The following is a 20,658-nucleotide window of genomic DNA, read 5'->3' on the forward strand; positions in this document are numbered from 1 at the left end:
TTATAAAAAAAGAGCAGATTTTGAGATTCACAGGGCAGTACCTTGAATGATAACATCTCTACTTGAAAACTACACTTTTCCACTTGAATTTAGACACGTGAACAGCTGATGAATTACCGGAAGGTGAACTTCAATGTTAATAACACAGGGGTTAAAAACAGAGCAATGGTTTGGCTCATCATTTCCATGGCAGACAGTATTTGTATATGCCAGTATCTGTAAGCATTATTCATTTTACTTTGTATGAGGAGCAGGCTCCTGTGACAGAAAGGCCATATATGTGCCTACGTATATACTTCACCATATCCTGCTGTGTTAGGTCTCAGGAGTGCTGCAGAAAGGATGGTCACAAATTCTGGCTTTCACAATTCAGATTTTCTCCATCGAAGTTAACCTAAGTAACACAGCAAAACAAGCCAAGCAGAGTGGGGGAAGAGTTTGCACTGGCTACAGAGAGCAAACACATGCAGTGTGCAAAATCGACTGTAGGGTTTGTTGTTTTTCTCCCCACAGACTTATGAGGATGTTGCAATGGAAAGTATTTTCTCGTGGACAGAGGGAAAAGTTTTAAAGAGCTCAGAGAACGCCTTAGAAAGATGGGTGAGCTGCATCCACGGGCCTGGATCACCACGTGTACTGAGTGATTGTGTGCCAGAGAGCACAGGGTGCCCGAGAGCAACATCTGTGCAAGCGTGTGTGTGAGGAAAGGCTTTCAGCCCCGAAGCAGACAAGATTTAGAGAGGAGCCCAAAAAAGGGCACTGCCCGGGAGCTTTGCTCGTACATCCCCTCCCGGTGCCACGGGGACACAAGCACATACACAGCGCTTACCGCTTAAACAACAAAAAAACACGAAACGCCCCTCTCCACAGAGCCGTACCGCTCACTAAGAAGCGCCCACACACCCCAGGGGCCGCCGCTGGCCCCTCCCCAGCCCCCAGCCCCCAGTGACCGCCGCGGGGCCTCGCCGAGCCCCCGCACTGCCGCCGCGGGGCGCTGCGCGGCCTTGGCGGGGCGGCGCGGGGCGGCGCGGGGCGGGGCGGGGGGCGGCGGTGCCGATATATGGCAGGGCCGGGAAACGCCGCCGGACAGATGGGTGCAGAGTGGCGGAGAGCGGAGGCGGGAAGCAGCCAACAAAGAGAATTAAAAAAAAAAAAGAAGGGAGCTGTGTTCGCTTTATTTTTATTTTTCCTCTTTTTTTTTTTTCTTTCCCCCCACCGTGCTGTTTTTTTTTTTCTAAGCATTTTTGAAACAAGTTTTGTTCAGATCGTCTGGGCTTTTTTATTATTATTTTTTATCTTTTTTTTTTACTTTTGGAAGCATTTTTTTTTCAGTGTTGTGTGTGGAAAAAAAAAAAAGCCATCAACGTTAGTTTTAAGCCAAGTGGTTGAGGCGCTCTGCAGGGAGGAGGGGGGGAGGCAGGAAAAGTTGCCTTTGTTGTCAGCGAGCTCTTTTATTACCTTTATGTTACCAAAGGCCAGCGGCTGAAGAGAGGGTCGGTGCGAGCCTGCCGGGCGCGCAGCCTTCTTCCCTCGCGCTGCCCGGGCTGCGAGAGGCCGGTGACTTTACCTGCCCGCAGCGCTCGGCGGCGGCGCCCTCCTCCGGCGCCCGCCCTGCTCCGGGCGAGGAGAGGCGGCCGGCGCTGCCGCCCCGAGTCCCGTGAGCGGCGCAGCCCGGGGCGCTCCCCCCGGGCCGAGCGGCGCGGGGGCGCCTCCCGGCGGCCCCGGCAGCCGGTTGCCATGGTGCCGCGGCCCGGCGTGCTGTGGGCAGTGGCGGCGGCGGCGCTGGCGCTGCTAGGCCGTCGGACGGCGGCCGCGCTGGCGCTGGCGGGGCCGGTGGTCCGCTGCGAGCCCTGCGACGCGCGGGCGCTGCAGCAGTGCAAGCCGCTGCAGCCCGACTGCGCCGAGAGGGTGCGAGAGCCGGGATGCGGCTGCTGCCTCACCTGCGCCCTGCGCCTGGGGCAGCCCTGCGGGATCTACACGGAGCGCTGCGGCGCCGGCCTCAGCTGCCAGCCGCTGCGGGAGGAGGCGCGGCCGCTGCAGGCGCTGCTGGAGGGCCGCGGGCTCTGCACCAACGCCACGGCGGACGGCAAGCTGCGGGCCTTCGTGCTGCCCGGGCCGCTGGCTGAAGGTAAGCGGCTGCTTAATTCTGTCTTCTGGAAGTTGAAAAGTAACCGCCCGCTCCGGGGAGGTCGGGCGGGGGGGCACTGGTGGTCCGCCGGCTGCCCGCGGCCGGCTCCTGCCCGAGCTTCTCCGGCCAGCCGCGCAGCCAGGGCTGGGGTCGCTTTTGAAAGAGGGATGCTCTTTTTTTTTAATTTATTTTTCCCCTAAGGAAAAGGGAGGTTAACCTCTTGTGTCTCTTACTATCGTTATTTATTTATTTTCTTCACCCCTGGTGCTGTGAAGTAATCCTTCGCGAAAGAGGCGAAGTTGCTGATTTTGAAAGCAATCTTGGGGAGGGAAGAAGTTGTATGTTCCTCGCATGGGTTCCTGACGCTGCCGGCCTGAAGAGGAGACGATGAAATCCTTGCGATTTGTGCCTAGTGTTCCTGGAAAGAGGGTGTGAGAAAACTAGAGAGTGTGTGGGCTAGCTCTTGTGCTGCAGCGTGATTACATCAAGGCAGTGATAACCCAGGAATTAAAAAAAAAAAAAAAAAAGTTTTCTTGGCCCTTGACGGTGGTTGTTCAGAACAAAGCATTTGCACAGCAGTGTTTAAGAGGATGTTGTTTTTTCCTGCATTGCAAATAAACCTTCAGACAAACGAAAGCTTTCCAGTACCTCTTACATATCTTGTAAATGAGACATTCACCGAGCAGGTTCTGTTTGGTTTGAAGAGGAAGGGACAGCTGGAAAAAGTTCTGTTAGCATGCACATTTGGAAACTTTAGAGGCCGGAAAAATTGGGATTCAGATCAAAAAAACTCAGCCCTGTGCAAACATTTCATTAAACTGTTTGTTAGCCAACAGCAAGTATGTTAACATTTATTTAATAGAAAAGTGTGTCAAAAGGCTTTCCACTGTTTGCATTTTTAAAAAGCCAGGAGTTTTTCTGCTAGGTTACAGGGACTCTTTGGCTGGCCTTTCCTTAGCTGAGGAAGTGGCACCAGTGTTCCAGTTAACTAGCTGCTATGAGACTAAGAGATGCCTTATTATAATTATTTATGTGCTGTTCCCAGCCTGTTCATGCTTTAAATGAGCGAGAGTTCAGAGGTACTCACTGAAGTTTTAAATCTCATTGGAACATGGAACAGCTTCCTTCATCACATGAACTTGGCTTTGACTATTCATCCTTCAAATGAATTGAAAACAGAGGGAGTCTCCTCGATACATGAGACTTGGCAGTGTTTTGTGGAGGGGCAGTGCTTTTAACAATGACTGTTAGAGGAGGGGAAAGACAGAGCTGAATGTTGGTTCCCTGATGAAAATATTTCCATTTTCAGGCTAATAGTCAGAATGCGGAGTTCCTGTTTTTGCATTCTTGGCGCAGGGAGAATTCCTGTTTTGAAGTCAGTAGGAGCTTTGATCGCTTAAAAAGTGCGAAGTAGGTCTCTACAGTTTACATTCAAAGCATGAAGGTTGAAAATTCAGGGTGCAAAAAAGAAGTATTATGACGAACCTGTGTGTACACATAGTACCTGCCTCCTCATGGGTGCTGCTCCAGTTTCAGCTCTAAATCCAGTGCTTGGGAACTAAGGTTGTGGCATGGCGCCCTCCCTCCCTGACCAGGATCACACCTCCCTTTCATGTAGCATCGTCCTGCATTATGTGCTACGCTTTTGGTCTTTACTAGAAATTGCTAGAAATCAGTATGGATGGTGTGTATTGCAGGAACTTCTTCATGCCAACTAAAGTAGGCCACTGACTTTACAGTTCAGGTTTTGGGGCACAAAAGTCATAATTTTACTGTTCATATACAAACCTTCTAATCTCTTTTTGAAAGAGAGCAAACAACTTTTGGAGCAATTTTGTTTCCATTACAACAGAATGTAGAGGTACCATGTCACCAGCTTTTGTAGAACTGAGTTAATTGAATATGCTTTACCGTTTAAAGTGTGGCATTATGACCATTCTGAATTCAAGTGTAAGAAATTCTGTCAGTATGTGACGGTCTATACAAACTGGGAAATGAGCAGCCTGTTGATTTGTTAATGCACATTAAGAATACATTCCACTTTTTTTTATAGTAGGTAAACTAAAAAATTGGACAGACTAGAGAAAACACAGTAGCCATAGTATTTGTATCTAGAAGATTTAGGTTTATAACATTTTATTGTGTCATTTATTGCAAAATTCACTGAGAATGTGGAAAAAAAAATACCACTGTTTAAAAACAGGACATTAAACCACCAAAAATATGTTCAAATACTGCTGAGAGTCTGAGTTAAACCCACAAAAGCCAGGAAATTTAGACTTAAGACTTGAACTTCCTTAATCCATTTGCACTGGGAGTTGGATTTTCCCGGTCAATTATGTTCATTGCCAGCAGTGGCTACACTAAAACCACCAGTACCAAGATGTTAACTCTGATCCTGCCGCCTCCTCCTTGTTTTCCTCCTCGGTTCCTGTGTATGGCCAGTGCCAGGATACTGTATGTGTTGAAATAACGAGACTCAAATGAGCTATGTGAACATGGGCTTTCAGTTTTAGCACTAAATTTGTTGGCTTTTGTGGTTTTCCAGTGAGCCGTCAAGTATAATTTCAATACAGATTTTCGGGATGTTTCTTGCACATCAGTTATCATTGTGTGCTCACAATGTGATTTCCTTAAAGAAAAAAAAAAAAAGAGAGAAAAAAAGTGGCCAGCAGCCAAGGCACTGAAATGCAGCAACTAGTGGGACTTAGCTGACAGTAGCAGGAGTATCCAGACTTCAAAAATTCCATGGAGGAAATGCAGCCAGTTACAGTTACATTGCAAGAGTCTTCTAAGAGAGAGAAATGCTGTGTAGACAAATACCTCAGAAGGTACAGGAATGCTGGGCTTATGCAGTATTTTGGAAAAATAATCCTGTAGTTTCCTGTAGGTTTCTCCTGTAGTTTTGTAGATGATAATTTAAGGGAAAAATATTTTTGAAGCTCATAATGAAAGTAGATGTTTGTCCTGTGACACCACTACAGAATGAATGGCAATTTTTTTATCCATTACCCCAAAATATATTTTATACAACTAGAAATATTTTTGAATTTAATAGTAGGGGAATGAAAATGTGCTATTTTTCTTTCCTGTTATGTATGTGGAATAAAACTAAGAGAGAAAAACAGTGTTAAAAATAGTTAATTAGAACCATCAAACTCAGCATGGTAGAATTTTTTATTAACACTTTTTTTTTTTAATTTACTCTCTTGGGGAAGATGAAGAGTTGCTCTCCGTCCAATAACTTACTCATGTTAGCTGTATTAAATTAAAGTTGTTTAAATCTGTTCTGGGTCAGAAGTACATGATTTGAATGCTCTGCACGACCCATGTTGGTCAGGCTGCTAACAGAGCTCTGACTCAGGGCCAGGTGCTGGCAGGGCTCCACACCTGGCAGACCTGCATCCTCCTGCCGGGAAGGGAAACCAGCAAAAAAACGAGGAGTGAGAAACTTGGGCGGTAGTGGTTTGCAAATAGTTTGAAATGAAGTGAACGTAAATACTTTTCAAGTGATTAGCAAGGCAGGATGTACATACAGAGGGACCTAGCACAGGTGGTGGAATGGTATACTTGAAAGACTCACTAGGACTGAAGAGATTTTTCAGTTAGAAAATTCACTGCGGTTCTTTACGCTTAGCTTATGGAGATACTGATGCATGCAGAATACTGTATTGCTCATATTTTTATATATCATTTTTGTACAGAAAAACTAAAGATGCAGAGTAGTCTAGTGGTCTGTTGCCCTTCCAGACTCAGCTGGCAGTTGACTAACTTTGTTTCTTCACTGAATTTGTTCTTTTCATTAGGAAATTCCAGTGATTCAGAAGAAGACAGGAGTACCAGTAGCATAGAAAATCAGGCCATCCCAAACTCCCACAGGGTGCCAGATTTGAAATTGCATCCACCACACATCAAAATAGATATCATCAGGAAAGAGCAAGCCAAAAATACACAGCGCTATAAAGTGGAATATGATTCACAGAGTACAGATACACTGAATTTCTCTTCCGAATCCAAACAAGAAACTGAATATGTAAGTGCTTTTGTAAAAGCTAAGACATTTCCCTGCATGTGAGTATGTGCCTGTGTGTGTATGTGCATGTTGTGCAATTGACAAGATAAATAAAAATGGTTATTGTTGTACCTATTTAGGGTATTCTGGCTGTTTGGCCAATACAACTGTTGGATCTGCAAATGCAGATAAGCAGCTGACAAAACAGATCATGTTCAGAAGACACAGAGGCCTAATGCACTGGTGTTTACATTGATTTTAATATAATTTTCACTATGTCAGCTCTTGGCAAAAAATCTTGTTCCCACATGTTTCTATGAGTGTTTTCTGTGACATGTTTAGTAGTGTCATTATTTGGTAAACTTGGTTGCAAACAGCATTATTGGGTTGCAAAACAATGGAAAAAAGGAAGACATTTGACATTCAGTGTGGTGGCATTGTGTTCATACCCCATGAAGCAAATCAAGGGAGAAGACAGCTTCAGTTGAAGTTAAGTCTCGAGTCATTATTTCTATGACGTGCTGAAGACCACCTCCACTTGCAGTAGTCGTTCAATGCGACTGCATAAATGTAATGGCTCACAGCACACAAGCTGCTATTGCTTCCAGCCTACTGTGCCCAGTAGAAAGGGTATTTGCAGGGCAGCCAGAATGTGGTGAATCTGATAGGGCAATAATTCCTGTTTGTGCATTTCTTGGCTGCTGTCATGGTGGTTATCCTTGTGCCTATGCCAGCTGACTTAAAAATATGGATGGATGTATTTTGGCATCTCATCAAAACAGTTGTGGTGAAACCAGACAAGGCTTCCCACCTGCAAGAGAAGGTTTTGAAACCTGTGTGAGGTGGAAAGCTGTGTCTGAAGAGTGTGTGGCCTCCAAGTTAACACAGTTGTTTGTTCAGTTTGTCATTGATGTCCAGCTGTCTAGTAAAAACACTTAAGTATCCAAGTTTTAGCATGCCTTCTTCCCAAAAACTTGAAATAAACCTCTTCCAGTAAAAGAATGAGCTTTGGTAGCTCTGAGGAAATAGGGTTCTGGCCTTAACTAGGATAAATGTTTCATTTCATGGTAATCAGGCCCTGTGTGTGAAGGCACATTGATTTACTAAAACTGCTCATATCTGTAGGAACCAGAACCAGGTCCACTTGAGGCAGGTACCTTTGCAAGCAAATGCCCTTCTGCCTATGTCTATGTCATAGCTTTTGATACTCATCCCTTTTACCTTTGAAACCTGTTTCAAGATGATAGTTAAAGAAGGCTGTTGCTCTTTTTGTAGGCCTAACTCAAAACCAAATCTTTGAGTGTGTTATTTGTAGTTGGTGTCTGAACAGTTTCATTTATTTAAGGAGTTGCCAATAAGAGCACCAATTTAAATAGCTTGTTTAGAGCTTGTGAGATTGATACTGAACAAAAATGTATGAAAGCAGCAAGGAAGATTTTTGCTTACCAAAAAATCAATTTTAAACTTCAGCAGAACTGTGGAGTCTGTATGCTTTCAGACACTCACATGAAAGGCACTTTATATCAGCAAACTTAACATTTATGCTTGCAAGTAGTAATATCATTACTTCACTAATTAAGAATTGTACTAGTGGGTCTTTGTGTTGATAGAACAACTTAAACATTTTAAACCCCTGCAACTGTGAAAAAGAATTTTTTGAGAAGAAATTTTTTTCTTTGAAAAGAATCAGGCTGGTGGATTGAGTCAGTAATGTGCTCAGAGCAGCATGTAGCTAAACACAGAGTATGTAGGCTGTGATTCTTGAATTCTGATCCTTCTGCTGATATTGGCTGCCTTCTTGGCCTCTGGCAAAATTTGAACTCTTCTACTCCTGGATTTCTGGCTGTAAAATTGGTCTGGTAACGTTTTATACCGTACCCTAAAGGCCTGCAGTGAGAAACAGTTAGTTTGGAGTTTGAGACATGCTTTTAGAAGTGGTTCTGGAAGTTTTTATGTCATTGTCTTAGAGCTAATCCACACAAAAAGTTACATACTTACCTACTGAAAATGTGTGCAACCATTCATTTGCATGAGTGCATACATTTGGTCCAGCTGAAATTTGGAATTGTTGCCCAGAAGTTGCAGTATATTTATAAAGGCATATACAGTATGCCAAACTACATGTTTTCAATTTAATCCATTGCATTCAAGCCTTTAAATCCATCAGAATCACAGAAATAAAATTACATTAGTGAAGATTTACAAAGCAGTTTGTTCTCAATTGTCTGCTTTCTTTTCCCACTTGCTGAAGATCAGCTTTTCACAATATATATTATATATGACTGATTTACGTAATGGTCAAGTCTTCCTTGCAGCTGTGATTTCAGCTGGAAATGCTAGTCTGATTGCGAGCATGGCATAGGGCCTTCAGTGCTTAGAAATCAGTTTTGTCCTGAATAATGTCAGAATTTCATCTATGATTGTTTTGCTTTTTGACATTTCTTTTAATAGATTTGTTTTTGTGATTCATACCCTTTGAAAATTTAATAACTTTTCTGTGAAAAACAGGATTTGTAAATGAAGTTTCATATATGTTTTTTTCAAATGTGCTCACTAACAGGGTCCTTGTCGTAGAGAAATGGAAGACACTTTAAATCACCTAAAGATCCTGAATGTCTTGAGTCCCAGGGGTTTCCATATTCCAAATTGTGACAAGAAGGGGTTCTACAAGAAAAAGCAAGTAAGTACAGTGTCTTGAGCATTTCAGTGAATACGCTTCACTTATTCTGTGTTGCTGTTGAAGGATCTTGCCAGCAAAGTGCATTATATATCATTTTATACATCACTTTAAAAAGAAGCTAGTCTAATCCCAATTTTAGGTCCTGATCTGATACTGTTGAACTTTGTCAAATGTGGGTAGTGTTTTTATTTTCTGATGGTTATGACAGCAGATTAATTTGAGAAACTTCATACCTAATCACACACAGGTTGGCCAGTGTCCTAGATACTAATGCCCTTCAGTTTAAAAAAAGCAATGCCTCTGTAATAACCCACAGAGCTAAATGTTGCAGTTGCCATATGACTGCAATAGATCAATGCTTTGAATTGTAAATAGCTGCTTGAAAGTTCCTAGAAGAACTGTGTTGGTTTATATTACAAAAAGAAATTTGAGAAAGGCATGTATCTGTCCTTTATGCACTACACAGATCATTTCCAAAATCCAGGTCATGTTATCATGGAAGTTATACATCTAGTAGTTATTCTATAGCAAGGTTGGCTCCTCAGCCCATTCTGGTTTTCCTCCTTTTTTTAATTTTTTTTTTTTCTCTTTGCAAATGCAGACCTAAGTGGAAGGTATATATGCAATACATTCATGCTCTGAAGCAGCATTCTCCATTTGGCACTACCCTTGAAGCTTATTCAAGAACTTGCAGAATTGCAAGACATAACATTCTTTGCTTTGTATGCACATTTTATCTAATACCGTTGTTTAGATAGTGACCTGTCTCCAAATGTATTTCTTGGTATAATTCCAAAATTTCCAGAATTCAGAAGAGTCTTTCAGATTTTTTTCAAGGCAAACCTCCGTAAGGACAGATTTTGTTTGTGGACTATCTTGTTTTTCACATTTGGGTTTATAGAAGTCAGCCCCTATGTCTAGTAACCAAGAGTGGCTGACTCAGTGTGTTACTGCATAATAGCTTGTTAGTTAGAAGTGAGAGACCAACCTCAGAGGAGGCAACCTTATTTTAAGAGTGGTATCTCCCCATTGTTTGGCTTCCAGCTTTCTTAGAAACAGTCTTAACCTTTCAGGTATTCCCTGGAGCTCTGCAATGAGCTGGCAGTGTCAGGTGGGCTCTTTGAAATAGGGATGAGGTTTCCAGTGTTCCCTTCTGCCATCAGTCCAGCAATTGACTCTGTTGTTTGACCTTGGCTGCACATTGCTGAATTTGTTTTACTCCCAAGCTTTTCCCAGGCAGGTGGTGGTAACTCCCAAGCAGGGTGAGTTTCTTTTTCTTTAGTTTTGAGAACCCACTGTCAATTCATGTCTCACTGCATGTAAATTAGCAGACAGCAGGGCTCAAATCCCAGTCTGCATTCATTCAGGAAATGCCACAGACTGCTGTGTGAACTACTCTGTGGAGCAAGGCTAGGACTGTTTTGTGGCTGTGCCATAGAAGTATTTGCTTAGCTACATCAGAACAGCATGTTATGTAACTGCACTGAAGATATGCAAGCATCTTGTAGTACTTACCCTCCTCTAGGTATTACAGAAGACCACAGATTGGTATTTACTTTGTTCAGTAGATGTTCCTCTCATCTGTCTTTAGACTTCAAAGTTTTAGCTTTGTCAGCAAAAATGCGGTGGTTTGCACACTGTCCCTAGTGTGTATATATGGTAAATCAGATCCACAGTGAGCACATGTTAAAGTGCCTCACTGTGCAGTCATGGTTCTCTAACTGAGGCAGAAAAATTTAATATGGAGGGGGGAAAAAATATGGATACTCTTTTCTAGTCTTCATTCCTAGAAGTTCATTTACTAAAGTAAGGTGTTGGTACAGAGCAAAGACAAGCTTCTGCACAGCATGTAGTCTCCATGTTATCTGGAAACTTTCAAGCTGCTTTAGAAAAGGTTGATGTGCTATGTGCAACAGCCCCTCTGGTCAGCAAACATAGATGTTGAAGGAGCACTTTCATACTTGGCCAGTCTTGGCAAGTACTGTGCCAATTTGCACAGCTCGCAGTAGTTTCATGATAGTTTGGGACAGCTCAGGATCTCGTAAGAGATGCCTGCAAATTGAGTCCATATCAGTAAATATTATATGTGTAATGTAGTTTGAGTGCTCTTCCTCTAAATGAATCTTAACCCCTGGCACAAGCCTTCACAGATAGGGCTTACAGAGAGAGGCTGCTTCTCACACTTAGAAAATGTAAAACAAAAATAATGTATTTGAGTTACCTTTGTATAATTAACTCCTAGAAAAAAAGCATCCATTTTATAAGTGAATGAGTCCTGGTCAGATTTAATCCACTCTCTGCAAGACAGGACAGCAATATCATTTGTTTGTTTTTCTTTTTGGAGGATCAAAATGTAGGCCTGATTTTGGGAACTTTGAGCAGGTGTCTCTAATCTGATTAACAGAATGCTAGGCTATTTTATTAATTTCCTTCATTGCTATTATTAGCAGCATTCAATCTGTAATTCAATTTTGTCATGACAACAAAATTTGGGAAAAAAAAATTGTTAGGAAACAGTAAATCCATTGAAAAAAAAGAAGCATTTTGAGCACTTTTAATTCTGGAAATGAATGCTAAAAGCACTGCCTAGGATGTTCATATATGTAGAGGTATGATGGTAGGAATCTGATAAATTATGATTGCTCTGGAAACCATGAAAACTCATTCAGGAGGTACTTTGTGTTTTAGTATAGTCTGCCTTCCTGGTCACCTGCTCTTGCAGTCGAGTTGAAAGCAATTATTTTTCTTGATATTTGTGGACATCTAGAGAGAGACTTTTCAGAAGTAACCATAGGGAGTAATTTGCCTATGTGCAACAATTTCAAGAACTTATATTCATCTGTCAAGGTATAACATGAAAATAACTTCAGACCTTGTGTTTATATATAAACTTTGTTAAAATCAAACGTACTAAAATTTAGATTTCTTTATCTTAATAAATCACACACATTAGCTTACACTATTCAAGTATGGTGTATATATAGGTATATTTACATGAACTAGGTTAATACAGGTGTGGTTTTGCCTCAGGCATGCAAAGAAAGTTTTGATGAAATTATAATTATTGCCCCATATTTGTATACCAGAACCAGATATTCCTAAATGTGAGCTGGCATTGTTCCACTGAAAACAACTGGGCTTGGCAGGAGCCAGCATGGCCTGAGGTGTATGTCAAGGCTGTCTGCACTCTGCTTCAGGAGACCATGGTTGTAGCTCCATGGAGACCTCTGGGCTGATCAGGAATTCAATGGGATACCATATGCTTTGCTGTGCCCCACAAATGCCTCTGTGGCACTTCTTTGTGGAGGGGAGAGGGGCAGGTGGCATGAGGCTGGCAGCTGGTACTTCTATCAGAAGTAATTATTGACTGCACTGCTTGGGCAGTTTTCCAGCTTTTTGGACTTCTGAAGTCATACAGAAAAGCCTTGAAATTTGTGTGCAGTGCAAAATTCAGAAGAGCGAATACTTTTATCTAAACTTTTTCCATATGAATTGTCCACTGTTTCAGTATGGAATGCAAGCTAGCTGTTTCAGGGTAAAAAACATCACTTTTGAATCAGAAGCACTTTACTATTGACAATATAGATGATCAGGTAGTACAAAATAACAGACTGCAAAAGGTAATTTTTCTCGTTCCTTCACAGAGTGACATTTTAGCTGTAAAGCTCTAGCCCAAATAATCTAAGGGTTTCATTTTTTATTTCTTCTAGACAACCTGTTTGGGAAAAAGTAACCATTAGTTTCTGCAGACTAACTTTGTGCTATAGTTAATTCCAAAAATTGATTATGCAGCTGTAAAATGCAATCAAAACCTCCAACAACACGCGGTAACTTTAATTGATCATTTGTTTTGACAGTGATGCAAGCATATGAATCAGTCAGAGTTGTGTAACATACTTCATATAGTACTTCTAAAAGGGGAGGCTGTGTTACTATTATTAGTAGAAGTGTAGTTTCGTGACCGGAAAACCAGGCCAACAGCCAGAAACCCCATGCTCTAATTCAGGCCCCATCTGTGCCTCTACTCTTGGGAATAACAACTCCATTAACTGCTGCCTCATTTTCCTTATCTGTAAAATGTAAGTCACGCAAAAGCAATTGTTTATGAATTACTCAAAACTGAGCATGAAGGATTTAGTGTGCTAAACATGAATACCACTTAAGGTAGAGTCCAGTCCACTTGCCACCAAAAATTAAGAAAAACATCCTCGTGGTGTTGGTGAACTTAGAACAGCCATTTGCTGAAATCATGAAGAGCACACACAAGTACTAGTCTGGCTTTTGAAACAATAAAGGATTCTAAAATTTACATTGTTTTTATATTTAAAGATTTGATGCAGGGAAACAACTGAGCGAGTGACTAGAATTCAAACACAAGCTAATCATGTAGTTTAGCAAATTATTAATGTAGCTGTCCTCTCAGTAGGCTTGAAATTCTTCACCCTCCCCTATAAAAGCTGATATATTCTTTAAGTTAATTTTATCATCCCACTGGCAGGATTGCCATTCATTTGCATACAGCTAATGCATAAGGACTGCACATTCAGAGAAGAGAAGGCATTGTATTATTTCTGCATTAGACTTCCTACTCAAAAATATATCACAAGGCTAGATTAATTTTCAGTTATGGTGATTAATGTTACTTCATTTTTTTATTTATTTACAAATAAAATAAGCAAGCTGGAAACTTGGGTTTCTGCCAAGACGGTATGTTCAGTGATTGGTGTCTAATGTGTGATCTGCTCTCATCTCTCTTTCACAGCTTCCTGGTGAGAACTGTCTACACTAATCGCTGCTGCCACAAATTAATTGGCTCAGGGACCAACCTGCTGCTGCAGGCAGTCCCAGGAGTGGCCCATATTCACACTTCTTTCTGACATATCACCCTTTCACCTGAGGTCCTAAACTAGGCATCAAAGGGTCAGACACTTTGTGCAAAGTGTAAAGCCTAACATTTACTTGATGTTTCCTCATTTACCCGTGCTTGGGAAAGACATTTAGCTTTGTGGGCCATTGACGTGGGACAGTGAGAGGTATGAAACTGGAGAACAATGCAATGGAGTGATAAGTAGCAAAGTTTACCTAACCTTTGGCAAAGCCACAGCTGGTACCCAGCATAAACTTTCTTGGAGAGACCATTACTTAGTACATGACAGACTTTTTAAATCTACTTTTACTGCATTACTATTTCTAAAGAAGTTCATCATCTTTGCTTGCTTAATGATAGTTTCAGGTTGGTCGGTTTTGTTAACAAATTCCAATAAGCAGCTGATTTCTAACATTGGTGTAGGTCATAGACTAACATACAAGCAAAGTCATTTATAGCAAAATAGACATGTAAAGTTCTAGTACACCTAGCAGTTGTTGGAAGTGGTAACTCCATTAGAGAGGGATTATGTGTATGTTAATAAATGTCAATGACAGTATTGAAATTCTTCCAGCAAACAGATGCAAACCAAGGGTGTTTATTGCTGCAAGAGCTGTCTTTGACCTGTGCTTTAGTGTAAAACAAATCTGTTGACTTTCTTTTCCAAAGATGGATCTCAGTCGTCAGTCCGTGGTGTTTTAAGTAGTCCTGGTATTCAACAGACAAAAACTGTGCTGCCTAATATAATAGGGAGTAGTTCATTATGCTGTTTTCTGCTAATTCTCAGAGCAGTTTTGTTATGGAATAATTAGATCCAAAGTGTTTGATGGGCAGACTATTAGACTACATCTTCTATTGTAATACTTCGTAGTGGTGTTAAATCTTCAATTTAATTCAAGCAATGTCTTCTATCAAATCTTCTGTTTGATTCTGTATATGGCCAGGATATAGTAGTGCAGGAATCCCTTCTGTATAATGCTAAGAGCGGAATAAAACAAAAATTATGCTAATTGGGTCCTCCATTCTGTTTCAGTGTCGTCCATCCAAAGGTCGAAAAAGAGGTTATTGCTGGTGCGTGGATAAATATGGACAACCGCTTCCTGGATATGATGGCAAGGGAAAAGGAGACGTCCACTGCTATAACTTGGAAAGCAAATGAGGGCTGGATGCCAGCTCTTCAGGCATCTGTGTGTGGCAGCTGGACCGAGCAGAGGCCTTCGTGGGGCTGGGCAAACACCATGTACTGCATTGCGCAAGGAGTTATGAGCACTGCCTCCTGTGGCGGTTAGGGGAGTAGAGGCCTCTCTGGACTCTGCAGCTGCACCCTGCCACTAAAACATTTTGGGCTTTCTACAGAATGTGTAGGGAGCTCTGAATTCCCCTGTCAACCTGCACTATTGATACCCAGAGAGAAAGAAAAACACAAGGCACTTCAGAATGGATTCAGGGAGTCTCCACTGACTTTTTAAAGAATGGCCTGTGACCAATTTGATCCCAAAAGATTCTGTTTTTTATTTTAAATAATTTATAGATTGCAAACTTGTAGAGTTGTTAAAGCAGAACAAAAACAAAGGCACACGTGCGCGCACACACACACACAAAAAAAAAAAAACCAACCCACAAGGTTTTAAAGGCTAAGGTTAAGCTTTTTTTTACAGGTCTGATGGGAATCTTCACGGGTAAAAAGTTTTATAAAAATCTCAAAGAACTTTTTAAGAAACATATTTCTAAAATAAATACATGACTATTTTTTCTGTAAAATATATTATGAATATTCTGTTAGTCTGTAATATAATTGTTTTTAAATAAACTTTATTTAAATGTAACATGTGAATACCAAATATTACACAATAATTCTAGTGTATACTTCTGTATGCAAAGAGAAAGTAAAAGTATGGGATGCTTTACAAATATGTATAGATCCATATGCATAAACACTGACCTGTTCTAAGTAACAGAAATGAATTTGTGGAGTGAAGGAGGTGTTTCCAGAAGAGATTAAGTTTCATTATTTGATGTAGGTACAAATACTCTGATAATCTTTTAAATTCTTTTTAATTATTTTACTTTTAATGTACCCATCACTGAATTATACCACTGGAAAGAATAACAGTTGCACTGAAGCTCTCTAAAACATTCTTCTGTCTGTCCTTTGCTTCATTTAGTGCAACAGAGCTTAAATTTCCGCTGTTTCCTTCATGCTAACATAGAATATTCATGGACAAAAAATTTCCATTACAGTACCAGCCTTTCTATTTGCTTATTTATTTTTAAAAGCTCTCTCTATTCTATGTGGTCTTCATATACTCTGCCAAAGTATGCATTCTGTATGAGGATCTTTTGTTTAAAACAATGCGAACAAGATGGGAGGATTGTGGGCCTCCACAATTGTTGAGACCTGTGTGCTTCATTTATGCTACACACAATTGTTGCTTCCTTTGACTTTGGTAGAAATTATTTGCCTGCATTGAATCAGATCCATAGGGTTTAAGTATTTAAATTGTCTGCTATGATATGTCCTTTTAATATGAAGATAAGTGTGATGCTGTTACATAAGGAAGTCTTTGGCAGGATTTTTCCTTTTATGCTGATTGTTTATTGAACTTCATGACAAATTCTGTATGACAGTGAAATTTGGATAAGTAAAGGTGGCCTGTGAAATGTAACATCTCTCTGGAAAGTAATGCCATATTTTGTATATGTATTTATTTATATATTTTATATAAATATTTTATATATTTATATAAATATATAATATATTCTTATATGTGTCACTATAAATGTTTGATGTCACTGTAGAAAAAAGAACCAGCAACACTGTAATTTCCTGTTGGGTTGGGAATTCGATGGAGAGTGATAGCACTACTCTCATGCAGCTTTCCAGCCATTGGAAACAGTGGTTGTGCTGATGGAGGGGAGACCATGGAGTCAAGGAGCCTGTTCCTCTCCCACCCTGTGAGTTACAGCCACCTGTGTTTCCTGCAATGGCATATGTCTTGAAACTTTATTGTGGAAAGATTTGGATATGCAGCTTGCAGGATTGAGGTGGTTGATCACTATAAATCAAATGTTTAATGCCTTACCCTGAAATGTAGCCCCATGTGTATTCTGTGCATATTCCTAATTTATATCTAATGAAATAGGTTCACAGCATTGTTAAAACTGAAATTTTAAACCTAAAAGTAATAAGAAAAAGTGTATGTGAGGTGGTGCTTAGTTCAGGTTGATACAAACTTCCTGACAGATAGTTACAGAAAGCTTTGTGAGTTGAAGATTTATTGCAATATTTTTACTGCTAATGCAAATGTAATGCCTGCAAATATTTGTTGGCAAATTAAAATAAATAAATGCTGACTTTTTTTTTTTCAATTGTAAACCAGTTTCTTTCAAATAGTTTCACATGCGGAATAAAACTATATACAGCAATATTTGGGCACATCATATACAAAAATTAACATTGGGGTCACAAAAGTAGGTTATGAGTATTTCACATTTTTTTTCTTCACTATCTCATGAGCCTTCTCATAAAAGAAAACGACCTCTCACCAAGAAGGTGGACAGCTGCCTTCCAAACCACATTTGGGAAATGAAGAAATGTTTTAACAGGCTATGGCAGCATTTCTGATTTGTGTTTTTCATTAAAATTATAGCTCTTTGTTTTGCCCCATCATTAAAAATAAAGAAAGATGTGTTGTCTGATATGGGTACTTATGTTAGTTTGTCTAGCTTGTTCTCAATAAATGTCTTTAAAATAAACATCTAAAAATAGCAAATGTTTCTTACCTGTGATTTAAAGCTCCCCCTTATTCAGAAGCTCCCTGTTACGGATGCTTCCTTTGTGCATCTGATGTTCCTGGCAGCTGGCATTCTTGGTATGAAATACAAAATAACTATATTTCCCCATGTAAAAAACAAACAAAAACATTAGAATTAAGAGGATCAGCAGTGATTTTTTTTTCTTTTTTTTTTAACATACCTATTTCTATGAAGACAAGGGCTCAATTCATCAGACAAGCTGCATGTTACTCAAAGATTTTTTTCGTGGCTATGGCATTCAAGCTGCAATTCAGACAAATTATTTGTGGGCTAAGTTCAAGCAGCAGAATATGTGCAGCATGAAGCAAATGTATGGGTCAGTATCAGTTCAGAAGATCTCTCTCTGCACACACAGGTTAGAAACGTTCCATGTTAAGCGCTGCAGTGAGTGGAGGACTTTGGTTTTAGTGACAAATGGAACCTAAGTATTAGAAAAATACCTCTTGTTTTGGTGCCTTTGCTGCCTTCAGCTCAGATGGTGTTTTTTTCAAGTAAACATTTGATAGCATTTTTCTTAACAAGCTCTTTCAAGAATCTTAGGCAATCCAGGTGAACATTGTGAAGTCTCATAAAAATTCTTGTAACTTAGTTGACATTATTGACATGTTAAATATTTGCACAGCAGGGCACTACAAAAGCTTAATGTATGTACTGCAAAAACTCGCTAATTTCTTTTTGAGAATACTTCATCCCTAGATTCTACATAGATGCCTTATGTAGCCCATATTCATGTGGTATTTGTTTTAACCAGAGTAGTAGTTGCATAAATCCCTCTAATTGACAAGAATGCAAGTTAAAGCTGCCTGCAGGCAGAAATTCTATCTTTCAAACTGATTGAGAAAGTTCCCTTTAGTAGATCTACTGTGCTATAGTCTTTTGACCTCAGAATATTCTTTTCCACCTTTTTGGCACGCACACTCTTCAGGGAATAACGTTAGATATTTGTGCACAGGGGAAAGGAGCATAATTCTTTATTGAACTGAGCCCTAAATTAAAGTAACGGTTTTACAAATCTTTTAGGAAATCATTTTTTGGTATCTGTAGTTACTCTCTAAAACTGGGTAATCAAGGATGCCTCCACAGAGATTTTACATATTAGCGATACAAATTAAATTATGAAAAGTTCTTAGCAATTTTTGTGGGTGTCAATGTATATTAGTGTTCAAAATCAAATATTTATATGGGTAGCTATTTCATATGTGGCCCTGCTGTGTCTTTAGAAAGGACCTCTTTTTTTTTTTTTTTTTCTCCTGCACAGTCCAAAAATAAGATCCAATAATGGGTATTGGTGTATTCTAAGGGCAAGCTTTTTGTGGTCTGTATTGGTAACATCTTCATCTGCGAGTATGCAGAATTCATTCTGTCTAAGGATTTTAGAAGAGCAATATTTCAGTAGGATAGTGTCTGCAGTTCTAGCACATGAGATTGTTTGAATTACACAATACATCAGTTGAGAAAATAATACATCTGTTGAGAAAATACTACATCTTCCTCTGCTAAAAAGAAAATTTCCCAGTAAAATGGTAAGTAGCACAAGTTTCTTGTTCACCAGAAGTTCTTGTTTTAAAAGTTTTTCTGTATTTTATGTTGTATTATTTCTTCCAGTTCAGCTTTTGCAGCTGTAGAAACATAAACCTTTGCTTTTGCCCTATACATATATTCAAAAATGTAAATGACTTCAAGGTTGAAAGTTACTGCTGGGAGGAAAAAAAAAAGAAAAAAAAATCAGAGACCAGGTATTAGGAGAGGCAAAGGATAATGTTGCAAATCTCAGTTTATCCTTGCAGAATGCTTGTCCTTCTGTAGTATGTATCCTGGCTTTCCACTTCTGCTGACATATCCAAATTCCTTGAGAGCCTTTCTCTGTCATAGCTAATTTCACCCCACTGCTTTCTCCATGAGTGGTGATGGAAAAAATAAAGGCAGCAAAGTTATTGCTACAGAGAGCAGCTGAGATTTCCACTAGAAAAATCTGTCAAGCTGAAGAAAATGTCATTGAGGGGGACTGCTTCACACAGCCATGTGCAGTAAGACCTTCCAAAAGTGGGGCAGTGAAGAAGTTTGGTTACGAGTACCAGGCTGAGGGTACATTTCCCCCACTTCCTGCAATTGGAGAACAGAGATTATTTTTGCCTGCTTATGCCACACAGAGAATATTCAAGGTGAAGACATGTTTCCTGTGTCTGCTACATATCACATAACTCGCACCCAGTAAAAAAGACCTAACTGACAGAGCTTGAAAAGTTGATTATTGCTTTATCACAGGGGTGCCACATGCAACCTTCAGCCCTCAGATCTTGCCATATATTTCCACAGCTGCTACCAGTGACATGCTACTGCTCTTCTTTCTCTGGTCCCTTGCTGGATCCAAATGGTAACAGCTCAGCTGCTGAAGCAGCAATAAACAGAAGATGCAAACATGAGAAAATATGGAAGAAGATGATGATATAGCTTGCATTTGCTCCAGGACTCCAAAGACGTCCCTCACCAAGACGCTTTCCCAAGCAACCTCAACAGCTATATACCATCAAACTACAAAGCACCATCGGTGACAGAAAAAAAAAATAATCACACATCATCACTAGCATAATTATGCAATTAAAATCTCAGTGCAGGCACAAATGGACTGTTCTTTGTTAGCTTAACAGCAGTTGGAGGAGATAGAAAGCAGGAGGTTCTGTGTTGGGCATCTGCAGCAGGGGGCTCTGCCAGAATAGCTGTGCCTGCTGGCCAGGCACCCTCCCTACAGGGAAGTGTGGTTCATAAAAAAGCGGCAAGGAGCCAGGCATGTGCACAGCCTTGCCTTCTGCTGAGTGCCCTCACCTCTGCTGAGATACCCCTACTGCCACTCAGAGATGATAATCTACCACTGAGTATCAAATGGAGAGCAGAAAGTTTTGCAAAATAAAACACACAAGATCTGGAACGGGATAAATTTAGATTTGTTCATTTGACCTTAATTCTACATCCATGAACAAGCTTGTTCCTGCATCAGTCCTGCAGAAGGTTGCTCCTTTCCCTGGGCCCTCGCAGTAGCATACTTGCAGATAGATTTTGTACCCTGGTGCAAAAGGAGGCAGGTCAAGGGAGGAGGAAAGGAGAGAAAATAAAATAAAGCCTTTGTTTGTTGACAGACCTATCATCAGAGCTATTTT

The 20,658-nt window shown here is 40.4% G+C and overlaps 1 protein-coding gene across 1 annotated transcript; it reads left to right on the plus strand.

Annotated features, from left to right (window-relative positions):
* Positions 1-1,392: 1,392 nt before the first annotated feature.
* IGFBP3 (insulin like growth factor binding protein 3) lies at positions 1,393-17,454 on the plus strand. The gene is made up of 4 exons (XM_080579243.1): positions 1,393-2,128; positions 5,935-6,161; positions 8,701-8,820; positions 14,721-17,454. The coding sequence occupies exons 1-4, from the start codon at positions 1,738-1,740 to the stop codon at positions 14,844-14,846; spliced, it is 864 nt and encodes a 287-aa protein (XP_080435369.1). The 5' UTR covers positions 1,393-1,737; the 3' UTR covers positions 14,847-17,454.
* The last annotated feature ends 3,204 nt before the right edge of the window (positions 17,455-20,658 follow it).

The sequence above is a fragment of the Anser brachyrhynchus genome (assembly GCF_964034855.1).
Source record: "Anser brachyrhynchus genome assembly, chromosome: 2".
Taxonomy (NCBI): domain Eukaryota; kingdom Metazoa; phylum Chordata; class Aves; order Anseriformes; family Anatidae; genus Anser; species Anser brachyrhynchus.